Source organism: Marmota marmota, unplaced genomic scaffold (genome assembly GCF_001458135.2).
Source record: "Marmota marmota marmota unplaced genomic scaffold, marMar, whole genome shotgun sequence".
Taxonomy (NCBI): Eukaryota; Metazoa; Chordata; class Mammalia; order Rodentia; family Sciuridae; genus Marmota; species Marmota marmota.
Window position 1 is genome coordinate 17711622 of NW_025999999.1, and position 22618 is coordinate 17734239.

Below are 22618 nucleotides of genomic sequence, written 5' to 3' on the forward strand. Positions count from 1 at the left end.
ACTTTTAATCATGTTTGATTCCCTGAATTTTGGTAAGTTGAAACTTGCATAGTGCCTCTTGAGTAATGATTTTTAAAAGCATAAATCTTTGCATGTCGTTTACCAGTTTACAGAAGTTTCACGTATAACCACATTTTATCCTCAAGACTTTGTGTAGATGTAACTTAGGGATTATCTTCATCAAACTAATAAGAAAACAGGCACAGAGACTGTGACTGCCTCCCTTTCACCCGGTGACACTTGGAAAGTAAGCTTTGCACACATGGGGTGGACTCTTGCATGGGCCCCTGCTGTGATCCTTCCTGGAGGATCTTCCTGGAGCTGCCTGGTTCTTTCTAGCTATTGTTCATTGAGACTTGAATGTAATTGCGATTTATGGTCTCCATTCTTAAATGTTCCATAGTATAAATATTGTAATCAGTTGCTTTATTTCAGTTTCCATAAACTTGAAGATAATAAGTCACCTTTTGAAACAAAGAACATGGAAGTGAAAAATGAGGTATGATATTCTTTGTCTTCATAGGAAATTTTAAATGACTCCCCTTTATTGAATAAGTACTTAAGCCAAATAAAATATTTTAGGTCTGGGGATGTAGGATGTAGTTCAGTTGTAGAGCACTTGCCTAGTATGCATGAGGCCCTGAGTGTGATTCCCCATACTTCAAAAAACAATTCAGACTCATTTCTACATTTCCATTAATGTTTTTGTGTTGTTGTTTTTTTTTTGGGGGGGGGGGTACTAGTGATTGAACTCAGGGTCACTCAACCACTGAGCCACATCCCCTGCCCTGTTTTGTATTTCATTCATTCAGAGTCTCACTGAATTCCTTAGCACCTTGCTTTTACTGAGGCTGGCTTTGAACTCAAAATCATTTTTCCTCAGTCTCCCAAGCTCCTGGGATTACAGGCTTGTACCACTGTGTTTAAAAACAAAAATTTCCTATTAAATCCACTTGCTTTAATGATGGGATTTGATGAATTTGGTAGTGGAAGTGTGTGATAATTTTTTATTTACAGTCTTTCTCCCCAAAAGTTCTTGGGATGACTGTGTCAGTGCAAAATCACTTGGATTAGTAGAGGAGCCCTAATTAGTTGGCACCTGTGGGTCCCAGCTGTGAACAAACCCTGTAGGGTTTCTGTATAAGGAGAATTTTCTTCCTCTTACTAGCGCTCACCTTTTTAAATAACTATAGGAGCTGAATCATTTATAATTTGAAAACCTTGTGTCCAACTATATTTATTTTTAATTTATTTATTCTAATTTGTTATATATGTCAGCAGAATGCATTACAATTCTTAATACACGTATAGAGCACAATTTTTCATATCTCTAGTTGTATACAAGTATATTCACACCATTTGTGTCTTTATACATGTTCTTAGAGTAATGATGTCCATTTCATTCCACCATCTTTTCTACCTCCATTCCCCCTTCCTTCCCCTCCTTCTCCTCTGCCCTATCTAGAGTTCATCTAATCCTCCCATGCTCCCCCTCCCAACCCCACTATGAATCAGCCTCCTTATGTCAGAGAAAACATTCAGCATTTGGTTTTTGGGGATTGGCTAACTTCGTTTAACATTATCTCCTCTAACTCTATCCATTTACCTGCAAATGCCATGATTTTATTTTCTTTTATTGCCCAGTAATATTCCATTGTGTACATACACCACATTTTTTTATCCATTCATCTACTGAAGGGCATCTAGGTTGGTTCCACAGTTTAGCTATTGTGAATTGTGCTGCTATAAACATCGATTTAGCTGTGTCCCTGTAGTATACTGTTTTTAAGTCCTTTGGGTATAGACCAAGGAGTGGGATAGCTGGGTCAAAAGGTGATTCCATTCCCATTTTTCCAAGAAATGTCCATACTGCTTTCCAGATTGGCTGTACCATTTTGTAGTCTCACCAGCAACATATGAGTGTACCTCATCCCCCATATCCTCACCAACACTTATTGTTGTTTGTATGCATAATAGCTGCCATTCTGACTGGAGTAAGATGAAATCTTAGAGTAGTTTTGATTTGGATTTCTCTAATTGCTAGAGATGTTGAACATTTTTTCATGTATTGATTGATTATATATCACCTTCTGAGAAGTGTCTGTTCAGTTCCTTGGCCTATTTATTGATTGGTTTTTTTTTTTTTTTTTTTTTTTTTTTTTTTTTTTGGTGTTTAGCTTTTAGAGTTCTTTGTACACCCTAGAGATTAGTGCTTTTATCTGATGTGCAAGTGGTAAAAATTTGCTCCCAAGCTGGAGGCTCTCTCTTCACCTCACTGATTGTTTCTTTTGCTGAGAAGGAGTAATTCTTGATTTTAATTCTTACGCTATAGGAGTCTTATTAAGGAAGTAGGGGCCTAATCTGATATGATGGAGATTTGGGCCTACTTTTTCTTCTATTAGACACTGAGTCTCTGATTTAATTCCTAGTTCCTTGATCTACTTTGAGTTGAGTTTTGTGCATGGTGAGAGACAGGGGTTTAATTTCATTTTGCTGCTTATGGATTTCCAGTTTTCCCAGCATCATTTGTTGAAGAGGCTATCTTTTCTCCAGTGTATGTTTCCAACTCATATTTAAAGATAAGTTTTAAACTGGGCACGGTGGCACATGCCTGTAATCCCAGCGGCTGGAGAGGCTGAGACAGGAGGATCGCAAGTTCAGAACCCCTTAACACCTCGCTGTTGCACTCTCAGCAACAACGAGGTGTTAAGCAATTCAGTGAGACCCTGTCTCTAAATAAATACAAAATAGGGCTGGGGATGTGGCTCAGTAGTGCCCTGAGTTCAATCACCAGTACCCCCCCCCCCAAAAAAAAAGCTACAATTTAGGTTTCTGTAGCTCCTTCTAGCCTCTAGTTTGAAAAAAAGAGTGTCTGAGTTTTAAAGCTTTAAGAAATTCACATTTGCTTTTATTCCTGGTGAATTATTATCTTTTCTGACCTTCTCAAATATTTATTCTTACAAAAACATTAACAAGTATACATTTATAATTTAAAACTTATAAATTTCATTTACAATTAAAAATAGCACTTCTACCTTTTTATTTTTTTTAATGATTTCAACATTATCTTCCCTGTGATGCCCTCATTCTGGGTGACCCCTGTGCTGTGTATGCTGTCTGTACAAAATGAGTTTCAGCAGCTCTTCGAGGCCATCCCTATTTCTGTTCTCTGTTACTTAAGCCTAAGAATTAGGTTTATATGACTATGAGTCCAGCTGTTAGTGGCTACAATGTCGTTAACAGACATGCTTGTAAATAACTCTTTTGTGTTTTTCAAACCAGAGTGACTGTCCACTTGGGGTTACTAAAGAAATAGCCACTGGTACTGAGAAAATAATGTTTTCTGACTTGAGAAGTCTACAACTCAAGAAAACCATGGAAATAAAGGTATTTTTTCTTTAATTGCCATAGATCCAGGACTATAGATTTTTATTTCATTTCCTATTTTTAAATTGAGTGCATATAGTAGCTATAAAATATCCAATTAAATTATTAAAGACTACAAAAACTATGACACTTTTTGTGTCTGAGTTTTGAAGCTTTAAGAAATTCACATTTGTTTTTATTCCTGGTGAATTATTATCTTTTCTGTCTTTTAAAGGGTACAGTTACTGAATTCAGACACCCAAGTGACTTTTATGTCCAGTTATATTCTTCAGAAGTTTTAGAATACATGAACCAGCTCTCTGCAGGTTTAAAAGAAACATATGCAAATATGGTGCAAGATGAAGATTATATTCCGGTTAAGGGGGAAGTTTGTGTTGCCAAGTACACAGCTGATCAGGTAACCTGTGATGAAATGAATTATTCAGTAAAATGTCCTAACTGACATTGGTTGTCCCACCTTGTCTACACCGGAGCTGGTGAAGACTGGGATGGCTCACAGCTAGACTCTTCCTCTCTGTTCCCTGCTCTGTTCTCTACACTTCCTCCTGCCCTAACCTTCTCCTCTGTTTATTGGTTCCTAAGTGGTTGCTGATCTTAGAGTTTGTGGTTATTTGTGTGGCTGAGACATCAGTGTATAGTCTGCTGGGCTGGAATAGCCTTAGGAATACTTGTGAATATTAAAGTGTCCTAATTAGATGATTTTAAAAATTTCTTAGCAAGATTTGTAGACATTAAAGTTGAGTTTTTGAGTGCCTCTGAACAGAAGAGGAGCCTTTCATTTATGTGGTCTGTTGATTAATACAGAGGTTCTTTGAGAATGTGGAATGCTATTTGGAAGCAAAATTCCATTATATTTCCTTTCCAGACCTGGAACAGAGTGATAATACAAGATGTTGATGTGCTACAGAAGAAGGTACAAGTCTTGTATATTGATTATGGAAATGAAGAAATAATTCCAGTAAACAGAATTCACCAACTAAACAGAAACATTGACTTGTTTCCTCCTTGTGTGAGTCTTTTACTTTCTAAACTCCCATCAGTGTCCCAGGGAGCTGTTTCTTCATGTTTAATGCTTGCTTCTGTTCTGCCAAGATTTCATACTTATTGGAATATTTTCTACTATGTATATGAACACCCTAGGCTCTACTTCAGTTATCCCTCATTTAGTTAAGCAGTCCCTCAGGAAAAAAACTTTTAGGCACATCTTACCTATCTGGTGTTTACAAACTTTTTTTTCTATCTATTACTTGAAAGTAGCCAAAATTTTTTTTTTTAAGTTTTCTTTTCAAAGAGAGAGAGAGAGGAGAGAATTTTAATATTTATTTTTTAGTTTTCGGCAGACACAACATCTTTGTATGTGGTGCTGAGGATCGAACCCAGGCCGCACGCATGCCAGGCGAGCGTGCTACCGCTTGAGCCACATCCCCAGCCCCCAAAATTTTTTTTATAATTGAAGTCTAATCGTTATTCTTGAATGAATTTCTCAAGCTTCAGGTACCAAAAGTTAGCTTTAAGAACAGAAGTACCAAGAGAAACAAATACAGTCATGCCTAAAATTGTTTATCTGGTTACTACTTAGACTTTTGCTAAGTTTTTAATATGAAAGCATCGTTTTTATTAAAATACTTAAAAAAATTAATTAGAAATTTTATTTATAAAATTCGTTCGTACTAATAACTTGCACAAAATTTTTTAGGCCATAAAGTGCTTTGTGGCTGGTGTTGTACCAGCAGAGGGGAATTGGAGCAATGATTGTATCAAAACTATTAAATCACTGTTCATGGAGCAGTTCTGCTCTATAAAGATTGTCGACATCTTGAATGAGGAAGTGGTTACCTATGCTGTAGATGTCATGCTACAAAATTCAGGTAAGATCTGAGTTTTCTTTTTAAATTAAGGATTTAATATGTTATTCAGTCCCCACCTGTCGCTTGGAGAAGAAATATAACCACAAAGGTGAAGCCAAGTAAACTCCTCTCTGGAGTCATTCAGATTGTGACTGAAAATGGGGGGTTGGATTGGCAGTTTATCAAAGACATGGCACAAATTCATAGAATTAGGTGATTTAAAAGGCCAGGTTGGACAACATGGGAATAGGGATGATGTCATTCTCCTGTTAGTATAGCCGTTATGATGTTTGCTCTTGGTTTCTCCTTCATTGCTGAAATTCCTGAATTTATCACTGAATCCATTCATCCTCATCTGCCCCCCAGTCCTGCATTCACTAGTGTGCAGTGTGTGAACTGTGGCAAGGAGGCACTGTGGATGGAGTTCCGTAGCAGTTTGGGAAGTGGCTTCTGTCAGTCTGCATGCAGTTGCCTCTTGGTTTTCCCTCTGCTTTTATGGACTATGACATGGGTGACTTGGCAGAAAATGCAGTTAATCTGTTGAACTTTAGTATAAAATCTTTTGTTGCTTGTTATGTATATTTCATGTTATGATTTCAGCTCTTGGTTGTTATTTCAGGGAACTGAGCTTCATGTCAGTGCTGACGAGCCCTTGTTTCAGCCAGACTGTCAGTCTGAGAAAAAGTAGTCTTATGTCTTATTTTTTTCTCATAAACAGTGGTTATTGTAAGCATTCTTGTGGGGTAGTAACTGAGAAATCTTTTCATTCAATTTACCATTGTGCAACTATGGGAATTTTATCTCAATTTTTAAAACTGGACATTACTAAACTGTCTTGCCCATAGCAAGTGACCTGGTAAAACATACCGTGTGTTAATAGTTGTAATCTCTGCATTATGTTATTAACTTGTTTATTTTTAATGCTTTGTTCAGTGTCTCAATAGAGATATGTTCTTAATCACTTTTTAGGAAAAGTTTTAGACCATGTGCTTGTAGAAATGGGATATGGTTGGAAACCCAAAGGACAAAATTCTAAGAAGCAAAGCACAGATCAAAGTGAGTATTCAGATGAATATGAATATGTAGTGGCTTCAGTTATTGAAGAGCTTCTTCTCTTCTAAATCAAAAAGGCAGGACTGTAGCACTGCCCACACTGAATAGTAATGGTGACAGTCCTTCTGTAAACTATAAGGATGGTATTTTTCATTTAGTAATATTTCCAATCTCAGTCTTCCCTGCCAATCTCCTTCTCTGTATCTAGATTAATCCTTAACATGGTAATTATCATTATTATAAAGTATTAAATATGACACTTGAGGCTGAGGACTTTTTAGCTCACATTTCCTTAGTTTAATTTGGTACTTTTCTTTATTTGAGTATTCCTATCAATAATATGTAGGTCTTTAAAATTCTGTGTTTATTTTTTACTTCTTGTTTACATGTGTGTGGTTTTTCATTTAGTTTAAACAGATCAAGAAATTTTATCCTCAGAATTTTATTTTCTCATTGCCTAGGCATATGTTTCTTTTTTAAAATATTTTTTAGTTGCAGTTGGACACAATATCTTTATTTTTATGTGGTACTGAGGATCGAACCCAGTGCCTCACACATGCAAGGTGGGCGCTCTACCACTGAGTCACAACCCCAGCGCTATGTGTCTCTTTATAGCCTGTTTTTCCTTTACTTTGTTCCTTTCTAATTACTTTGAGTGTAGACATGATTCATTGCCTCTTGCTAATGCATCCAGAGGTGATGCCAGATTCATGATTGGACACATCCTGCCACATAGACAAACCTGACTCATCCTGAAGTCTGCCTTCCCCCTTAGTCTTCCGTCCCTTGCCCTGTCTTTGTTGATTCTTCTGTCCAAATATGTCGTTTTCCCCCTTTCTGTTCTAGCTACCATTTCCTTAATTCAGGAATCCTCCTCATTCGTGGTTAGTGGAAGCAGCCTTCTAATAATGTCTTTTTTCTCCTGTCCATTCTCTTGGTACTTGCCCATGTGGTATCCCTAAGACACAAATCTCAGGGCAACAGCTCTGCTAAAAAGCTTTCAGTAATTCTTTGTCATCTAGAGGAGAAAACCAAACAATGGTAGAGTGGTAGTAATGGTTGAAACTAAGTGTTGGTGATGCAGAGTGAGGAAAAATAATGAGGAAGGTAAATCTGGAGTCTATAATATAGTGAGAAGGTGTGGTGGAAAAGGTGAGAAGAGAATGGGGGAAAGTTGGCCAGAGAAACTGAAGGGTAAATGCTTCTGGGGGAGGGGCATCATCTGCTTTATCAGATGCTTAGAAGGAACAAAGAAATCCAGTGACAGGTATTTGCTTCACTATGGTATCATGGAGGTGCCTTCATGGTTGGTACAGACGGACACGGAGGAGCCCCTAGGAAGGGTACCTCACCGAGACTTGGAGAGAAACCTTCAAGTGCTGCCACACTGAGCAGGAAGTATCAGGTTCTAGAGGTGAAGCATGTGCTCCTAGAAGAAAGCATACATATGTAAAGGCCTCAAGATATAAAAGAGTATGTTGGCCTGAAAAAAAAAATGAAAAATAGGTATGGCTGGAGTCTACCGTTGAGGAGTTGACCATAGGATAAGGGAGCAGAAGTTGGGAGGTTAGCTAGAGTAGACAGGTCTAGGGAACAGTGATCAGGTGATGGGGAATGGAAGGGTCAGAGGATCTGGAGTCGTGACCCCTGTTACTCCAGTGGTTTTTGTGGGTATGGGGGAAAGACTTGGAAGTTAGAGAAGATAAGCAGAGCTGGGTGCCACTGCAGCTTGGGAGACCGAGGCAGGAGGTTCACAAGTTCAAAGCCAGCCTAAGGAACTTAGCACGACTTTGGGTTTAATACCCAGAACCAGAAAAAAAAAAAAAATAGGAAGAGGGGCTGGGGGGCTCAGTGGTAGAGCGCTTGCCTAGCATGCGTGAGGCACTGGGTCCGATCCTCAGCACCACATATAAATAAAATAAAGGTATTGTGTCCACCTACAACTAAAAAATAAATTTAAAAGAGGAAGAGAGGAGATGTTATCAAACTTTCTTAAGAATTTGAGCTTTCTTAAGAATATAGCTTTGATCCTAGCACAGAATCCAGCCTCTACTTCTGTCTTGCCACTTCATGCCTGGCCCAGTTGAGAAGCTTTCAACCTCCTCTTTCCCCATTGCCATAGAGTCAAGAGGAGCCAGGTCTGAGGACTCCATGTACATTTGCCTCCCTTCTGCTGAAGTGCTCTTGTGCCTGGCTCCACTTAGGGTGTCTGTGTCTGTGATTGAGCAGCCCCTGGATAGCCTCCCTTCCCTTGTGGTATTGATCACGTTGTCACTCCTGATGTGAACATCATCTGTGTCCTCCAAGACCTGGATCTTCCAAGGAGCATGGACCACAGCCTTTTACTTATTTAATAGCCTCTTTCCATTATTTAGCATGACATCCTTCATGTTGAATATATAACTTAAAAACCCACGAAATACCCTGAGAAGACCTTCTGATGGACTCGCACAGCTGAACGAGGCCATCAAGAGGATTCCTGTTTAAATGTGAGGACGCCGCAGGACTAGAGTTGTGGCTCAGTGGCAGATAGAGCGCTTACCTAGCATGTGTGAGGCACGGGGCTTGATTCTGAGCACCACACTGAAAAATCAATAAAATAAAGATATTGTGTCTAAATAAATAAATGTGAGGACACAGACGCAGCAGGTTACCTAAGACAGGAGGATGTGGAGCCCAAACGTAGGCCCCTCACCCCAGGGCAGTGCTCTTCCCCTCACACCATTCGTCTTTTCCTGTGAATCCACAGGGCAGTGGTTCATTCTTCCCGCTGCTGAGTTTTGCTCTTGCCTCCTCCCTATGTTTTGATTTTTTTTCTGAAAAATGTTTCTTTCAGTTTCTCTCTTACCTTTTATAGTTGAGGTCATTGAATTTATCTTGGCTAATTTTTGGCGCCAATTATCCATTTCAAAGGGATTTCTGACATAACTTCAGATATCCTTATAATGAACTAGGAACTCATTCCTAGGCACTAGGCACCAGGCACCATGTTCCTCCACTTCTGTGGTCAGTCATTTCCCCTTGGTCTTCAGAGTTGGGCTGCCTAGGTGCCTGGCAACACTTGTTTTCCTTGGCAGATCTGCAGTACTCTAGATGACTATTTTCTCATATTTCTGAGTCAAAACAATGAGTCTGACCATAGTTCGGTCTGAATAGTGTCTTCTTAGCTCCTTAAAGCAGTATTTTGTCTTTAAGGATTCTGGTATGTTGGTGGTATCATGAGATTTCTGAGTCTTGATCCTGAAGACACATTCCTTGAGAACTTGGAATTTTGTAGGCCATGTGCTTTTTTCATTCCTGATAATTTTCTTATGTTCTAAGTTATTTTTCTGGTGCTCAACGCCTTTTCTCCTTCAAACTCTTCAGTCAGTTCTGATTATTTCTCTTGACTTGACACCTATGTTACTTGTTCATTTTTTTAACTGTTTAGTGCATTTTAGACATTTTTATTTCAAAATTAATTTTCTTATAATAATTGTTTCCTATGGTATTTATCATTTAATTATAGAATGGGTCCTACGCAGGTGTGTTTCTACTTCATCATGTGAGCCTATTTCAGTTATATATTCTTGGACTCTAAAGTTAATGTAAAGATTCTATTTATAGACCCTTTCAATAAATCTGAATTTTCTTTTTATGCCACTAATTTTCTTGGTCCTAGTCTAACTTTGAGTGATGTAGGAAACTGGCTTCATCCATCCATCTTCAAAGGGAGAAATACCATGGGCTCTCATACTACCATCTTGAGGAACCTTGCCCAGTCATACTCATGTTCTCTTTTTAAAAATGATTGAAGTGTGCATATTTTTTCTAAACTTTTAATGAAACCAAAATGACTTATTTTTGTATTTTCTGATAAGGCGATCCTGAAGATATTGGAAAAATAACAGCTGAAAATAAAATTGTTGTAGACAGAAGTGACCTAATCCCCAAGGTGCTAACTGTAAATGTGGGTGATGAGTTCTGTGGTGTGGTTGCCCACATTCAAACACCAGAAGACTTCTTTTGTCAACAATTACAAAGTGGCCGTAAGTAAATTGTCTTGATTGGTTGTATCATAATAATAAACTTCATGAGACTCAACATGCAAAAATAAATTTAAACTGTACCTTATCTGTTGTTGAAGATGTGATCTATCTGCAGATAAGCTTGCCGAACTTCAGGCGGCGCTCAGTGAGTACTGCGGTCAAGCATCTCCACGCTCTGATTTTTATCCGACCATTGGTGATATATGTTGTGCTCGGTTCTCAGGTAAGGAAAGAGCATCATTGAAAGTTTTACTTATAGTTGAGTAAAACAACTGAAACAGAAACATTGGTTCACACTGAATAGCTACATTTGAAGCTTAAGTATTAAAGTGTGCCAGTTACATTTTTAAATACATCCAGTTAAACTGGATCAAAAAAGTGTGGTGTGATAGTGTGAGGGCGAGAGCCCGTGAGCATCAAAGGGGTGGATACAAAGGATGTTCTTATTATTATTTAGTGTTTGGAAATTGGTTTAAATAGTTCCATTTACATAACTATGGGACGTAGGGACCCACCCTCCCCCGACACACACATTCGTGTCTTTGCCAGTTTTATTTGGGATAGCACGAGGTCTGGAAGCCTAGAGCTGTTGTGTGCAGCCTCTGCAGCTGCAGCAGTCTTGCCTTGTCATAGTCTGTTTCTGTTGCTGTCATTGAGGGAGGCCCTGCTGCCTCATGGGAGGAGAGGGGCAAGAACAGGGCAGCTCCCAGAACATGAGTTGTTTGGCTGGTGGAGTCCAGTTGACTCATACTGTTGGTGTTCTAGAACTAGCCCTGCTGAATGCCTTAGCAAATGGTATTGATCAAGACCTGGGGATTCATATGATCAGGACATGCACTCTGTACTACTGAGCTGTCCACTGAAGAGATAAGGCACATAAGTAAATAATGATAGCATATGATTAATTAGCAAGCTATTAATAAAGGTTACATTTTAGGAACTGAAGACTTCAGATAGCAAAATGGACAATGTTTAGTAAGCAGACATTTTTCAGTAAAGCTTGTTATTCTGTTAAAGTAAAACTTACAAATGACCATCTCTAATGTGGGGAGTTTTTATTTTTATCTTCATTAGAAAATTATTTGAGACTGAGTCTCTCTTTGTTTCAGAGGATGACCAGTGGTACCGTGCCTCCGTTCTGGCCTATGCTTCTGAAGAATCTGTACTTGTTGGCTATGTTGATTATGGAAACTTTGAAATCCTTAGTTTAACAAGACTTTGTCCCATAATCCCAAAGTTATTGGAATTGCCAATGCAAGCTATCAAGTGTGTGCTGGCAGGTATGACATTTTAATTCTGTCCCTTAAAATATTAAACCCTAAAGATGAAAATTGAAACATGAGGCAGGGAAAACATGCTTACCAAAACAATAAGAAAGTTATGATTACATGCTTAGGAATTGTTACTATACATGTTATTTTTCTCATTGAGATTAGGGGTTTCTTTCCAGATCAGTAAATTGGCTCCAGCAACTTTACTCAAGTGTACCATATTTTAACTAGTATACAGTATCAGGTGTTCCCAAGCTTTTGTTGTTAGTAGTGTTCTTTTGGTTACATTTTGCATTATATCCAAGATTATTTCCTTGGGGTATGTTGCACAATGTAATTATATTGCAAATGCTTCTTTTAGGACAAGCTCCCCCAGGTCGATTGGGGGTGTTAGTGAGTGTGCTGCTTTTCACATGTGCATCTTCCTCCAGGAAGGGTGGAAGTAGTTTATGCAGCCTCCAGAAAAGCACAAGAGTGAATTTCTTTACACATTCATGCACCACAGAGATAGATTTATATTATATCACCTTAGCCAATTCTGATAAGTTAAAAAGCTAAACTATTTCAGCCTTCTTCAATACCAGAAGTTGAACTCTTTTTGTAAATGACTTGGCTCTTGTGTTTTATGAATTGACTTAGGCAGAACCTCACCAGTATTGATTTGTAAGCAACCTTTCAGTACTGACTTGTGCTGTAGATGTTGCATGTGTTAATATGAGATCAATGTTTCTTCTTGGTATTTTTTTTATAATTTTGTTTATGATTTTCTTAATAACTGTATTTAGGTATGATTTATACACTATCAAATTTAGTTAAATAATTTTAAATTTTAGTAACTTGACCAAGTTGTGCAGCCACCACCATGATCCGTGCTCCACTTTTAGAACATTTCCATAACCCCAGTGAGATCTCTGTGCCTGTTTTACTACTAAGCCTTGCTTCCCAGACAATAGCTACTGTATTTTATGTCTTTGTAGAATCTGCTTTTCTAGACTTTTTAAATTAATTGTGCTGCAGTTGTACACAATGAATCAAAATCCATTCTGTCATATATACGTAATTAAAATAAATATATGTGACTGCAGAATGGATTTTGATTCATTGTATACAATTGCAGCACAACTTTTCATTTCTTTGGTTGTACATTCTGGACATTTTGTATCAATGGGAATTATGATTTTTTTTAATACAGAAGCATAGAAGCTTTGGGGGATTTTTATTAATTCTATAATTTTCATATTTAGAAAATCCTTTTGCTCAGTACTGTACTATTTAGTCCCAGTGCTTGCCATAGATTTAAATTTAAATTGTGGAAACGAGAAATGCCAAAATATTGGTTTCAGGAATCATTCTAACATTTAAAAAATTCTTTGTTAGGAGTAAAGCCATCATTAGGAATTTGGACTCCAGAAGCTATTTGTCTCATGAAAAAAATTGTACAGAACAAAATGGTCACTGTGAAAGTGGTAGACAGGTTGGAAAATAGCTCCCTGGTGGAACTCACAGACAAGTCTCTGACACCCAGTGTCAGTGTCACCAGAGCTCTCATAGACGCAGGCTTTGCTGTGGAGGAAAAGGAGATGGCGACAGATAAACCCAGTGGCATGAAAAAAGCCAGTGGCAGTGGTAAGTGAAGTGTCTGTGAGGTTTGGCGTCTGTGCTGGAGTTCAGGTGGTTCTGCTGGTGGGTTCTTGTGCTTAAGAGTGAGTGTTGAGTGCCTGTCTTCCCCCTTATTTATTTATTTGGTACTGGGAATTAAACCCAAGGGCATCTACCACTGAGTTACTTCCCCAGCCCTTTATTTTTTATTTTCAGACAGGGTTTTGCCCAAGTTGATTTTGAACTTGCAGTCCTCTTGCCTCATCCTCTCAAGTCTCTAGGATCACAAGCATGTGCCATTGGCCCAGCTATGAAACTGGCTTTTTAAGGTTAACTTTCCTGTAAAGTCACTCATAATATCAGTGAAAATTTAATTCTTCCACAGCAGATTTCTCAGCAACCCATTTCCTGCCACAGCCTCCCCCAACTCTGTTCATTTCTTGTGCAAAATCTTTGATTACTTTTACAGTTCCCTTGGGTATAGAAGAAGTAAATCCATTGAAGTGGACGTGGGTTGAGCTTGCTGTTGACCAAACAGTAGATGTTGTGGTCTGCATGATGTATAATCCTGGAGAATTTTATTGCCATGTCCTTAGAGAGAATGGTAAGTTGGCTGCTCTTGTTTATTTCTTTTTACAAATACATTGGCATATATGATAATTTATGAGTTTGTTAATGATAAAAGTACTCTCTGAGAAGGTCCAAATGAGAATTGGTATTTCTAAGAGAGATTTGGTTATACTTGGTGGGCTTTTATTTGTCTTAAGCTATTGTTTCTACTTTTATTAACCTTTTTTTATATTTAAACCAATATAGATTTCATAGAATGTCTCCTAAATTCATTTTTGGAATTAAATGTAATTATTGATTTTATTGACATATTACATGTGGATAAGTACCCACATAGGAGAATAGCATAATGATTATAACAAGATCAACACACTTTCATTGCTATGGATGGGATCCAGGGGCTCATACAAACTAAGCAAGTGCTCTACCACTGAGCTACATCTTATTTTGAGACAGGCTAGTCTCAAACTTGTACTACCCTCCTGCCTCAGCCTCCCAAGTACCTGGGATTACAGGTATGTACTTCTGGCCTAGCTAAGGTCAGCACACCTCTATAGCTAATCTCTAAGTCAAGACAGAACATTACCAGTATCCCAGAAGTTTCCTTTATGTCACCTTTTATCATTGCCCCTTCTCTTTTTTCAAAAAGAAACACTATTCCACCTTCTAATAGCATCAGTTAATTTTTCCTTGTTTTGTACTATATGTAAATGGAATCATACAATACATGCTTTTCTTTGTTTTGTGTGGTTTTAATGCTGTGAGAGTGGTGTTGCCTGTAGCTGTGCCTATGCCACGCTCCATTGTACTGCAGCCTGGTATTCCTTTCTACCATGGGATATCTCCTGGCTTTCAGTTGGGGCTATAAAATGATATTGGAGTGAACATTCTAGTACAATTTGGTAATCATGCATTTCTGTTGAGTCTATACCCAGGAATGAAATTACTGGGTCATAAGGAGGATGCATGTTTTCATCTTCAAGCAGTGAATGCCAGTTTCCAAGTGATTTTGACAATTGTTAGAGATTTCTGATTGTTCTGGATTTGTACAGACTACTTTGCATTTTCATTTTTTGTTTAAGCCACTCTGATGGGCAGCATTGATTTTTAGCTTTTCTAAAATCCTCTGTCAGATTCAGACATTAAACTAGATAACTTACATTCCATTCTGAGGTTTCTGAGTTTTGTAATTCTTTCATTCAAAATCACCTGGTTGATGGGACCACTATTTCCTATAGTGAAAAACTAAATTTTTTCTGTTTAATTTATTTTCACAGGTGATTTTATAAGCATGTTGGTACAAAACTCAAAAGTTAGTAAAGAGTATAGAGTGGAAAGTGAATTTACCAGTTCCTTTCCTCAGTTTTCTAAATGTCTTTTCAGAAATACTTTATTCATGCTTACATGAATTCTTTATTCCTAACTGATAAAACAGTGTAAATCACTTTCATACTTTACTTTTCTCCCACTGTATCTGGTAAATAAGTTCACATAGTGATTTCACCATTGATTTTCTTTTTGATGCATTTTTTATTTTGGAATTATTTACAGAGAATTGGGCAGAGGTGGTGTGGTCCTGCACACTTCTCATACTTAAGTGTGACTTAAACACCTTAGTAGTTAACACAGTGCATGATTGTGGTGCATTTGTTACAACTGAGAGACCAGCAGTTTGTCACTAGCAACTGAATGCCAGACTTGTGTCTTGCAAGTTTCCTCTCATCCTTGCTGTATTCCAGGTCCAGCCCAGGACACCTCATTGCTGTTTAGTCTGCATTCCACTCTTTGTCAGGGTCACATGTCTTCCATCACATGGATTTATGCTAGTTTAATTAACCTAGATGTGGATGAAGAATTAGTTTCCAGGCTTTTATTACTAAAATGCTCCTTGTACTCTAATAGTATGTCCTTGGGACAGATTCCGAAAATTGTGATCCTTGGGTCAAAGGATATGTGGCTGGCCAGGAGCCCTAGAACAGCAACAGTGTGCCTTGTTCTAAACCCTTTCCAATGTAGAGTCCTCACACTTTTTTATTTTGACTAACCTGAAAGGTGAAAACTCTATGATTAAATTTCCATTTATTTGAGACTTTGTTACGTAAGAGCCACTTAGCTGGCCCTTCACTGCTGCTTTATTTTACATTCTAACATGCTACATGGTCTGTGTCTTCAAGCTGCTGCTGTTCTGTGGTGGCTCCCCTTTCTATTTCTCTGCTCTGCCAGGCTTCTCCTCATCAGATGGTTTTTGGTTGCCTGATTCTGTAGTTCTGTACTATGTCTCAGAACTGCTTCTGCTTTTGGAATACACTTTGCTTTCTAGCAAATGTTCTGCACTTCTCTGTAAAGCCTCTAGCAGGAAGAGCTCATGAGCTCTTCCTCAGCACCTATTAACTTTGCTGTCAATTTAATAACTATGTTTATTCTTTCCAGGACAGTTTTTATATAGCTTTATGTATGGGTTTATGTCATGTTTCCTGTCACCTGCAGAGCTCATGTTGGTATACTGATGATAATGCTTTAGGATTGTGTCTCTGCCCAGTAAGTCCTTGGTATTGGATTGAGAGTATTAACAATGACTTTTTGTTTAATAATTTTTTGGTAAGAAAAATTATTTGGTGCACTTAATGGTTGTTTGAAAAAGGTTTTTGTGATCAAAACATTTTCTGACTTTAAAGGAAAATTTGTGTTGGTATTTTTAGTATTAAATGCTATACATGTGTTTTATTTTTAGCTTTAAAGAAGCTCAATGATTTGAATAAATCATTAGCAGAATATTGCCAGCAGACGTTGCTGAATGGTTTCAAGGCAGAAATAGGGCAACCTTGTTGTGCTTTTTTTACAGGTAAGCTATCATTTTGACTATTAGAATCTTTTATTTCTTGACTTTCAGCTTTCATTTTTAGTGTGTATTTTATTTCTAGTTTTTAAGCATGTTTCTCATAATCAAAATTAAATGAGTGCTTCAGATGTCAAGTGTTTTTCCTTTTAGCAACTCCAAATGACACATTCTTGCTAAAACCTTGATAAACATTATTTCAATGCTTTTCTTTTTTTTTTTTTTTTTTTTAAATTTTTTATTGTGGGTTGTTCAAAACATTACAAATTTCTTGACATATCATATTCCACACTTTGATTCAAGTGGGTATCAATGCTTTTCTTTCCAGAATTTCTGATATTAAATTAAGTTAGTAAAAGAGCTGTTTAATACAAGGTGGTTGTTTGTTCTGGTCCACCAGTTGATGTTAATTTTGAAAAGAATGCATTGGAACACATTTGCCAGAGTTTGATTGCAAGAATTTCTCTATTCTTTTTAATATTATTTAGCCAAGTAACAGGTAAAGCAATCTAAGCCATTAGTAGTAAGTATTATAAGCCTTTATCATTAACAAAAATGTTCAAGTTTTACCTCCACTTTCACAGTTCTGCTTTTTGGCTAGATTATGAATAAAATCTTTATATCAGATATAAAATTGTGGTACTGCGAAAGTTTTGAAGATAATTCTAAAAATGGATTTTAAAAAGTCTGAGTCTAGGGATTTTTAGTGAAAATCTGGGGAAAAGAGCAGACTTATTAGCACTTTATGTAAAGGTATTTTCCCCCCAAGATAAAACCTTCAGACATTAACAGAAGGGAAGTGTTGCACATCACCAACTTTATGTTAAATCCAGGCGATGGTAACTGGTATCGTGCTTTGGTCAAGGACATTTTACCAAGTGGAAATGTCAAAGTACACTTTGTAGATTATGGAAACGCCGAGGAAGTTACTACAGATGAACTCCAAATGATACCATCAAAATTTTTACAACTTCCATTTCAAGGGATACAGTGCTGGTTAGCAGGTTTGTATAGAATAAAATTTTTATCAGCTGTTTTCTAATACTCAGGATATATAGCATTCTAATTAGTTACAGCTATAATTGTAACATTTTATGTGAGGGATGTCTGGAGTTGATGTCAGACAAGGGTGGTGGCTGCTGCTTTCTAGTGACGGGAGTGAAAACACAAGAGCCTCCTGAAGGCATTTTGCAGAATTCCTTAAGAGCCTCAAATGTTCATAATTTTGATTTAGCAACTTTATTTCTAGTAATTTATCCCAAAGCACTTTGGGAGTGGCACAAAGTTCAGCCTTAAGGAAATACATTACACTGCTGCTTTATTGATAGCAAAACAGTATCAGTAATAGGTTGGCTAAATGATAATCTGTATAATGGCTAGTGATCGTACTTGTTTTATAGGGTTGTTGTGAGGATAGATTAATGTTTAGACATTCAAAGTTCCACTTATGTGTTTGCATTCTGTCATAAAAATGAAACAAAATGGTTAACAGGAAGATTGTGATGTAAGTGAAGAAAGCAAGTTTAAAAAGAGATGCAGGACAGCAATGTGATGCAGAGAACAGACTCTAGAGAGTCGTCTCTGCCACTTAATGACTGTGACATTTATGCAAATTATTTAAACTTTCTGTGCTTTCATTTCCTTGTCCAGAAAAGAATATTGCCTTCCTCAGAATTGTTCAGAATAAATGAGATAAAAATATAAAGCTCTTAACTGTACTTGGCATTATACCTATATTCACTGTTACTATTTTTCAGTGCTGGGGATTGATCCCTGACCTTGCAAGAGCTAGTTGATAAGCACTCTACCACCAAACTACATGCCCAGCCCTTTTTGTTTTGAAACAGAATCTCACTAAATTGGCCAGACTTGCCTAGAATTTTCAGTCCTCCTGACTCAGCCTCCCAAGTAGCTGGGATTACAGATGTGAACCATCATATGTCTGATTTATAAACATTTCCTAGAGATATGTGTGTGTATGTGGGTGTGAATACACACATGTTTTTCCATAAAAACTAGAAGCAGCCAGGCACAGTAGTGCACACCTAAAGTCCCAGTTACTTTTTTGGAAGTTTGGATTTCAAAATGTTAATAGTATATGTTAGAAACCATAGATGATCGTCTTATCTTTTGTCTGTTTTCCTTCTATACAATAAGTATATTTCTTTTTTAAAAAATATTTTTTAGTTGTCAATGAACCTTTATTTTATTATATGTGGTGCTAAAAATTGAACCCAGTGCCTCACACATGCTAGGCAAGTGCTCTACCATCCCTTCCAATAAGTATGTTTCAGATTATTGTTCTTAATTATCATGTTTTTATGCCAGTGCTTTTTAAAATTTGGCCCCAAAATCTAGCAGCATACTAAATGAGAAATTCTCTCTCTCTCTCTTTTTTTTTTTGGGGGGGGGGGGTACCAGGGGTGCTTAATCACAGAGTCACATCCCAATCCCTTTTTATGTTTTATTTTGAGTCAGGTCTGGCTAAGTTACTGAGGCCAACTTTGAACTTTCAGTCCTCCTGCTTCACCCTCCCTAGCCACTGGGATTACAGCATGAGCCCTCATGGCTGGACAGAAATCTGTTTTTAACAAGCCCTCTAAACTGAACCTGTAATTCAGCTCCATGGCTGAATTACAGATAGATGGATGGATGGATGGATGGATGGAGCTCCATGGCTGAATTACAGATGGATGGATGGATGGATGGATGGATGGATGGATGGATGGATGGATAGATAGATAATTGAACAGGGTAAGCAGTTACTCAGAATTGCTGAATGGAATGACAAGGACCCATCCCTGGCTACTACTATGGAAGCAAAAATTCAGCTTATGCATTGGATTCTTTTTATTGCTGTTCTTATTTTCCAGATATACAGCCTAGAAACAAACACTGGACTAAAGAAACCATAGCAAGATTTCAGATGTGTGTTGCAGGGATAAAACTCCAAGCCAGAGTGGTTGAAATCACTGAAAAGGGGGTGGGAGTTGAACTCACCGATCTTTCCACTTCCTATCCCAGAATAATTAGTGATGTTCTTATTAATGAACATCTAGTTTTAAAAGCTGGTTCCCCACACAAGGACATGCCAAATAATAGACCTGTTAATAAACGTAATCATCAAATTGACACCCAGGGGCTTCAAGGTAATACTTCTTTCCCTTTAATAAATTATAATTATGTATAATAGTGGAGATTATTGTGATGTATCCATATGTCCATACGACATGATTTGTTCCATTTTATTTCTTTTTTTTAAAATTTTTTTCTTAGTTGGACACAATACCTTTATTTTATTTATGTTTTTATGTGGTGCTGAGGATTGAACCCAGTGCCTCGGGCATGTTCTAGGCGAGTGCTGTACCGCTGAGCCACAACCCCAGCCCCTGTTCCATTTCATTTCTTACTTCACCTGCCCTCCCTTCCTTTCTTCTCTGATCTATTTATTATTTATTTTAACTGGTACATTATATTTATACATAAAGTGGAATTCATTATGATCTATTCTTACATGCACTTAATTTGGTTGATTATCATTTCTCCGTTTCTCCTTTTAAATCACGTGTTATTTAAATTTGTGTTAGCCTTTGTTTTTATAGGCTATGAAAATTCTTCTGTCTTAAATTACACAGTTTTCCTGTAGAGATTTGCTCTGTGAGTATAGATTAATAATTGGTTATTAAGCTCCATATTTATTGAAATATTTTTAATTGAGCAAACATTGTACTCATTTTTTAGTTATCAGGTAAATGTGTATCTCATGGGTATGTATCCCTTAAAGTTTGAGAAAATTTGAAGAATTATATTAAATATACTACAGAAACGTCCTTCAGGAGTGTAATAGTTCAAGGATTCTCATTATAGACTGAACTTTTTTTTTAAAATAGTGTCCATATAATCCCTTAAATTGAATAGATTGTTTTGTGAAATACAGATTTTTCTTTTTGGGAATTTGGGAATGATGATAATCAACAGTTGATGAACAGATTGTTTTGAACTAACAAATTACTGAGAAGAGTGAATTTTATCCATTTAATGCAAGACCTGTGTTTTATAACTTCAGCCACCTCTTCAGCAGAGAATTGGAAGACTATAGAATTGCCAGTAAATAAAACTGTGCAAGCAAGCATACTAGAAATCATAAACCCAAACCTGTTTTATGCCATCCCAGATGAGATGCCAGGTAAGGAACCAAATGGATCAACACATGTTTATTCTCTTTTAAGCTGTGCAATGAAAGTGATCATTGTGAACTCCTCAGGAAGTGAAGGGAAGAAGAGGTGGGTGATGATTTTTAAGGAAAAATTGATCATAACGACTTAGGGCATGTTTAGTTCCCAAAGCACAGATGTGAACAGAAAGGGAGCATCCTGCATCTATCTCAGTGGCCTGGCCCTGAAAAATCTACAGCTTTTTATACTAAAACCAGTGCCCTTAATTATCATATAATTTTTTATTTAATATCATGTTATCTATACTGAATTGTATTTACTGAGCTTGCTTCCTACAATCTTTGAGTTTGAACCAAAACCACTTAAAATTTATTGAAAGACTTAGTAATAAATTCTTAATCATATTTTGTCATATCTTAGAAACTTGAAATATACTGGAGATAATCATGAAGAAAATGCATGTTGAAGTGATTTTTAATTTCCTTTTCTTTGTTTCATGGAAGTTTATAATTGAGGATCTCTTAAGTGTATGTGAAATTATTCTTAGTATCTGAAGGTGAATTGGGTTGAAATTGGTGGTGTCCATTGAAATAAATTGAAACTGAAATAATTAAAAGCTGAAAAAAAACAAACTTTTCTTTCATATTGGCAGACCTAGAATTGAAGTAATAACAATAAAAGAATTGTAGTAATACCTATAAATTCTTAAATTTATCTCCAGTATTACAAAAACCATCTTTAATCCATATGGTAAAAAGCAGGGATTCAGGGTTATTTGATCCTGACCACATATGGCATGATGAATTGGAAATAACATTCAGGATGATTTTATTGAGTATAGCACACTGAAAAATACACCTAACTGTCATAAAGACACAGCTTAATAAGATTCATGGAGTGAACACATGAATGTAACCACCTGATCAAGAAATGGGCCCTTCATAGGTTTCTTTCACACCTCCTCCCAGTTTTGCATTCCTTCTGCAAAAGGCAACCAATAGTAGATACATTTATTTTGAAAATATAATGTAACTAGGCATAGTGCCACACACCTGCAATACCAGCTTCTCAGAAGGCAGAGGCAGGGGCATAGTAAGTTCAAGGCCAGCCTGGGCAATTTAGCAAGAAACTTGTCTCAAAAGGGGTGGAGGATTTAGCCCAATAGTAGAGCACTTCTGGGTTGAATCCCTGGTACAAGCTCTCCACACACATGCTCGTATGCACACATGTGAACACTCATATATATATATAAAAATATATGTTTGTGTAATATTTGTTATATATTTGTATATAGTGTGTATTTTAAATATGCAAAGGATTTTTATTAGACTTTGTATTCTTTTATATACTATTAGTAATAGCATTGGAAAGTTTTTCACAAGAGATTGCTTCTATTTCTTTTAGAAAATCAAGAAAAACTGTGTATATTGACAGCTGAATTGTTAGAATATTGCAATGCTCAGAAAAGCCATCTGTCCTACAGACCAAGAATTGGAGATGCATGCTGTGCCAAATACACAAGTAAGTTTCTTTTAGGTAAAATATTAAAGGAAAAATGTTTAGTGTGTTCCCTTTTTTGTGAGATTTTATAGATTTTGGTATATTAAATGCATGTTTCATTTGGTTAGAGAAGAAATACAGAGTTGTGAATTTAATTCCTATATTGGTCATTCAGCATTTCTGTGCTTTGTAGATTATTTTTAGGCAATAACATAGGTAGACTACACAAATCTGTCAGTACTTACAGGTAACCATACTCTACTATAGTGGATCAGTAACATTAAGGATGTACAGTCCATATATATATATATATATATATATATATATATATATATATATATGAGCTGTACAT

The 22618-nt window shown here is 36.9% G+C and overlaps 1 protein-coding gene across 1 annotated transcript in view; it reads left to right on the plus strand.

Moving 5' to 3' along the window:
* The first annotated feature begins 26 nt into the window (after nucleotides 1–26).
* The window catches only part of Tdrd1 (tudor domain containing 1), a 30779-nt gene continuing 8187 nt past the window's right edge, over nucleotides 27–22618 (plus strand). The window contains exons 1-16 of the mRNA XM_048807373.1: nucleotides 27–499; nucleotides 3283–3387; nucleotides 3602–3784; nucleotides 4253–4396; nucleotides 5084–5255; nucleotides 6204–6290; nucleotides 10148–10315; nucleotides 10431–10538; nucleotides 11425–11595; nucleotides 12964–13212; nucleotides 13655–13789; nucleotides 16487–16597; nucleotides 17425–17595; nucleotides 19465–19740; nucleotides 20658–20777; nucleotides 22171–22287. Coding sequence (XP_048663330.1) covers nucleotides 482–499; nucleotides 3283–3387; nucleotides 3602–3784; nucleotides 4253–4396; nucleotides 5084–5255; nucleotides 6204–6290; nucleotides 10148–10315; nucleotides 10431–10538; nucleotides 11425–11595; nucleotides 12964–13212; nucleotides 13655–13789; nucleotides 16487–16597; nucleotides 17425–17595; nucleotides 19465–19740; nucleotides 20658–20777; nucleotides 22171–22287 — 2335 coding nt within the window. The 5' untranslated portion in view covers nucleotides 27–481. The remainder of the gene's footprint in view (nucleotides 500–3282; nucleotides 3388–3601; nucleotides 3785–4252; nucleotides 4397–5083; nucleotides 5256–6203; nucleotides 6291–10147; nucleotides 10316–10430; nucleotides 10539–11424; nucleotides 11596–12963; nucleotides 13213–13654; nucleotides 13790–16486; nucleotides 16598–17424; nucleotides 17596–19464; nucleotides 19741–20657; nucleotides 20778–22170; nucleotides 22288–22618) is intronic.